Genomic DNA, 4,759 nt, shown 5'->3' with positions numbered 1-4,759 from the left:
GATCAGGCTGGCAGGCAGAAGCGGTTAGAGGCAATCAGGCAGGCAGTCAGGTGAGTGGTTGGGAGCCAGAAGTCCTGGGTTGTGAGAGGGACATCCCTTGAGGGGTCCCAGATTGGAGAGGGTGCAGGCTTGGCTGAGGGACACACACTGCTGTGCACAAATTTTGTGCACTGGGCCTCTAGTATATATATATGGCTAATATTCTCAGTGTCCGTCCAGGTAATAATGTCACGTAGCAAAGCCCACCTTCCTCTCCCTAGTGACAACTAGCCTCCTTGCAGTTTCTTCAGCACAGGAACACAACTTTCCTTATAGCCAGGTGCAAACATTTTACACTGTAATCAAATGTCTGTGAAGGTTTTCCCATGCCTCATCTCATTTGATCCTCACAGAAGTCCTGGAGTAGGTAGATAGGAGACTCTGTGGAATCCTATTTTCTTTTCATTAGCCAGAAAATGGAGATTTAGAAAGTTTAGAAACTTAACCCGACCGAAAAAAAGTAATAAATAATGGACCTTGAAAATGACTTCAGGTTTTCTCACTGCGCAGAATATAGCCAAACACTGTTACAGTTAAATATTTTACCTTTTGTCTCTGTGTGATCTACAATAATAATCTGCCTTGTGTTGATATTTACTGCTGTGTTGTTGACAATTACCTAAAAGAGAAGTTGGGGTGCTTCACTGGGCTGGAAAAAGTTTAGCTAAATCAGAAACCAGGTCTAATTAAGCAAGTTTATTCTATATCTATAAAAGGCTAAGTTGACTCATGCATGCACGATACATATAAAGCTCTTGCTGGCATCAATCACAGGCATGTGTTTCCATCTGTCATTGTTGATCCTGAATTTGGTTGACACTTCTATTATAGAGAAAAGAGAAATAGCTATACTAAAATATTTCTTCTAATCAATTTCCCTTCAATGTGCACAAATTCATGCACCTGGCCACTAGTTTGATCATAAAGTCCTAACTGAGCAGGTCATAGTGGATAGCCTATAACTTCTTTAGTAAAAGGTTTACTTTCACCTTAAGCAAGACTTATCTATTGCTCTTGTGCACCTCAGTTAACAGACCTTTGAAATGCCAGAGTAATCTTCTTTTGAAGACTTTTGGGAGGCATAAGCACCCTCAATGGATCACACAATCTTGTTAACTATTGTGTAATCTAGTCAGAGAGATTTCTCTGCATTGTTCTCTCCCACCTCCACATAATCTTTCTTACATCCCTCTTTATTTTTAAAATATATTTTTATTGATTTCAGAGAGGAAGGGAGAGAGAGAGAGAGATAGAAACATCAATGATGACAGATAATCATTGATCAGCTGCCTCCTGCACACCCCCTACTGGGGATCGAGCCCACAACCCAGGCATGTGCTCTTGATCAGAATCGGACCTGGGACCCTTCAGTCCACAGGCCAACATTCTTTCCACTGAGCCAAAATGGCTAGGGCTTATATCCCACTTTAATTCTAAATGTATAAAAAGAATTGCAAGACTATCATTCTTGTGAGCATTTTAGATCTTGCTTCCAGGCATGTCATCAGTTTGGCTCAAATAAACTCTTATAAAAATTCTCCACAGGTTTGGACATTCTCAATATTGTGTTAGCTAATAGTATGGTGTTAATGTTACATTTCCTGAGTGTAGTCATGGTATTGTGGCTATGGTATTGTTCCTAGGAGACTTATGCTGAGGTATTTAAGAATGTTTCATTTCATGGGTTGTAATTATCTTTCTAATTTTCTTCCTCTAAAGCCTTCCTCCCATCACCTGACAATATCTCTGTACCTATAACAATCATAAAGAGTCACATTGAAAGAGTGCTTGATAATGTACAAAGCTTTTTAACATTAATTATCTCATTTATTTTCTCTATATGTTGCTTTATTCACAACCAAACCCTGCCAAACACTCACCAGCTAAGATGATATTTATTTTTTTTTCTTCTTCTGACAGAGGGTTGCGAATGTAGCAAATCATATCACCCTGTGATTTGTAACTGAGGAGAAGAGTCATCTTGATGTGGAATAATCCAGCTCCATCCTGTGAATAGGATTGTGATGAATGTGGAATTACCTCTCCCTTGCTGTCTTTGCACACCATCTGGGGCTGTGGGAACCAGCCTCCTGAGTTACACTCCACCATAAGTCCATCAGTTCTAGGAGCCTGAATATGGATCTGTGTCTCCAAGCCTAATGCTGGATAAATGATATGGAAATCAAGATAGTTTGTATTGAAGTTGAGTTGAAAGTTGAAAGGAAAAGGATATCATTAATCTTGTATTCTGCAACATTAGAAAAGGTAATACTCAAATCTACTCAAATACATCGAAGCTACAAGTTAGACTATCTTTGGTCACTCAGCACTGTTTATTTACTGCATAGTATATTTTTGCATTAAATATAGGGGGTTATCTTCTATTTAAAACACTTGAGATACTTTGTAAATATAAAAAAGACAATAAATAAAAAATGATATATTTTCCACATATTTCAGCTCCTGGGGTCACAAGACCATTGATATGCAATGTTCCACCATAAACATACCTGTTACATTCAGGTCCATGCTTGCCATATTGCTGAAGTTGCCATCCTTAAATGAACACTGGTATGTTCCATTGTCAGAAACGCGGATATTATGAAGTCTGAGAGCCACTTTGCCCTCCCCAATGGCCTCTTTCACAAACTCTGTGCGGTCCACATATTCTGGGGCAGCTTCCCCTTTCACTTCATGGCCATCTCTGTATAGGTGAACAAGCTTGGAATGGTCACCCTTGAACCAGGACACCTCCATGTGTTTTGCACTTTGTGGTGGGGACAACTGGCAGCTAAGCTCAGTCTGTCCTCCTACTATAGCCACCAAGTGAACCGTGGGAATGGTCACTGCCCACTTTTCTGTAGAGAAAGATAGAAAACTAGGATAAATTTGAGGCCAATGACATCTTCATTGCTATATATTGAAGGACACACTGTATTATTCCCATCACACCTTGCCATTCTAAATATTCAGCTCTGAACATATCTCCATCTGCCTAAATCAATATTTTATTTATTTAAAAGATCTATGTTACTACATTATTTTCTTATCATATACTCACACTTGGGTTCTGAGAAGATGGCAGAGCAAAAAGTACCAGGAATCTGAATCCCTACTTAGACAATAATTGCACTGGCAGAATCTGCCTGAGGTAACTATTTTAGAATTCTGAAGTCTATGGAAGGCCTTCAATTTCCATGGGAAAGCTTGGATGATAAATTGCATTAATTGTGATCCATTTTAGCTCATATCACAGTACTATCTACCCAATACCCACCTTCAGCCTCAAGGCAGCAAACTGGAGACGCTTTCACATAGCTTATGGGAGCCTGAGTAAGCACAAAGGACCCTGTCCTTCAAATACTGGGGATCTGTGCTGTCATCCCTGATTGCTGCTTCCAATCACAGAGATTGGAGGTCAAAGAGGCAAGTGGCCACTTTTGTTTTACCTTGTATTTTTTCAAGCCATGCCTCTCTACCTGAAGTGACATTCTGGGAATTTCAAGGGTCAACATCCTTTCATTCACCCCTTCATTTTCCTCTTTTTCCCCTGTTGAACACCAGGCATTAAAGATTAGAACATTCAAAAGCAAGTGCATATATATGGAAAATTAGAAAGTGACCACATATATTCAGGAAAAGGGACAGACTCAGAAAAGACCCAAGGAGACCTAAAGTTTATATCTCAAGCTAATCCTGGGCATACCAACAGCCTACAACAATAAAACAAAACAAGAACAATAAAGAAAACAATAACAAAAAGACAGCAAATACTGGAAAAGGAAGGGAATTATATTTTGAGTTAACACATTAAATTCCAATGTCCAGTTTTCATTTAAAAAATCACAATACATACAAAGAAACAGGAAACTATGGCACATTCCAAGGATCAAATAAATAAACAGAAACTGTCCTGAAAAAGACGTGATGGCAGATCTATAATTAAAGACTGTAAAACAACTGTCTTAAAGATACTCCAAAAACTATAGGAAGAAGTGAGATAGTCAATAACAACAAAAATGTATGAACAAAATGGAAATAAAAATAAAGTCCTGAAAACCTAGAAAGAAAACAAAAAGGAATTCCAGAGCTGAAAAACACAACTGAAATGAAAAAGTCATTAGAGGGTTTCAAAGGAAGATTTAAACAGGAAGAAAAAGAATCAGTTAACTTGAAGACAGGACAATAGATATTATTAAGCTGGACAACAGAAAGAACAAAGATTGGAAAAAGTGAACAGAATTTAAGGGGGTTTGTGGCACATCATTAAGTAGACCAATATATTTATTGTGGGAGTCCCAAAAGGAAAAAAGAGAGAGAGAAAGGGACAGAGGGAGTATCTACACTAATAAAAGAGAAACATGGTAATTAGCGTACGACCGCTACCCTTCCCATTGGCTAATCAGCATATCCTTATGCAAATTAACTGTCAGCCAAGATGGCGGCCGGCAGCCATGCACTGAAGCGAACAGGGAGGCTTGCTTGCTCCAGTGACTGGCGAACTCCAACGTTCCCCGCCTAACTTGCCGGCCTCTCAGCTGCAACTCTAAGCAACTATGTTGCCAATATAGAAGCTAAACAAAACCCCAGAAACCAGCTTTCAGTCAGCCGGGCTTCAGCCAGCCTGACTGCAACATTGTATCAAATACAAAAGGAAAAACAAAGGCCAGAAACTGGCTTTCAGCAGCCGAGGCCTCAGAGCTAAAGCTGGCCCAGAATA

General features: G+C 39.4%; 1 protein-coding gene across 3 annotated transcripts in view; it reads right to left on the bottom strand.

Moving 5' to 3' along the window:
• Positions 1-4,759, bottom strand: part of LOC102240020 (selection and upkeep of intraepithelial T-cells protein 8) — a 32,988-nt gene that overhangs the window by 14,714 nt on the left and 13,515 nt on the right. For all 3 annotated transcript variants that reach the window (XM_014543429.1, XM_014543430.1, XM_014543431.1), the window contains exons 3-4: positions 2,550-2,897; positions 1,920-2,201 (exon numbers count right to left, since the gene is read on the bottom strand). In XM_014543429.1, the coding sequence (XP_014398915.1) occupies positions 1,920-2,201; positions 2,550-2,897 (630 nt within the window). The remainder of the gene's footprint in view (positions 1-1,919; positions 2,202-2,549; positions 2,898-4,759) is intronic.

Source organism: Myotis brandtii, unplaced genomic scaffold (assembly GCF_000412655.1).
Source record: "Myotis brandtii unplaced genomic scaffold, ASM41265v1 scaffold3255, whole genome shotgun sequence".
Classification (NCBI taxonomy): domain Eukaryota; kingdom Metazoa; phylum Chordata; class Mammalia; order Chiroptera; family Vespertilionidae; genus Myotis; species Myotis brandtii.
This window is presented reverse-complemented; position numbering and strand designations above follow the sequence as displayed.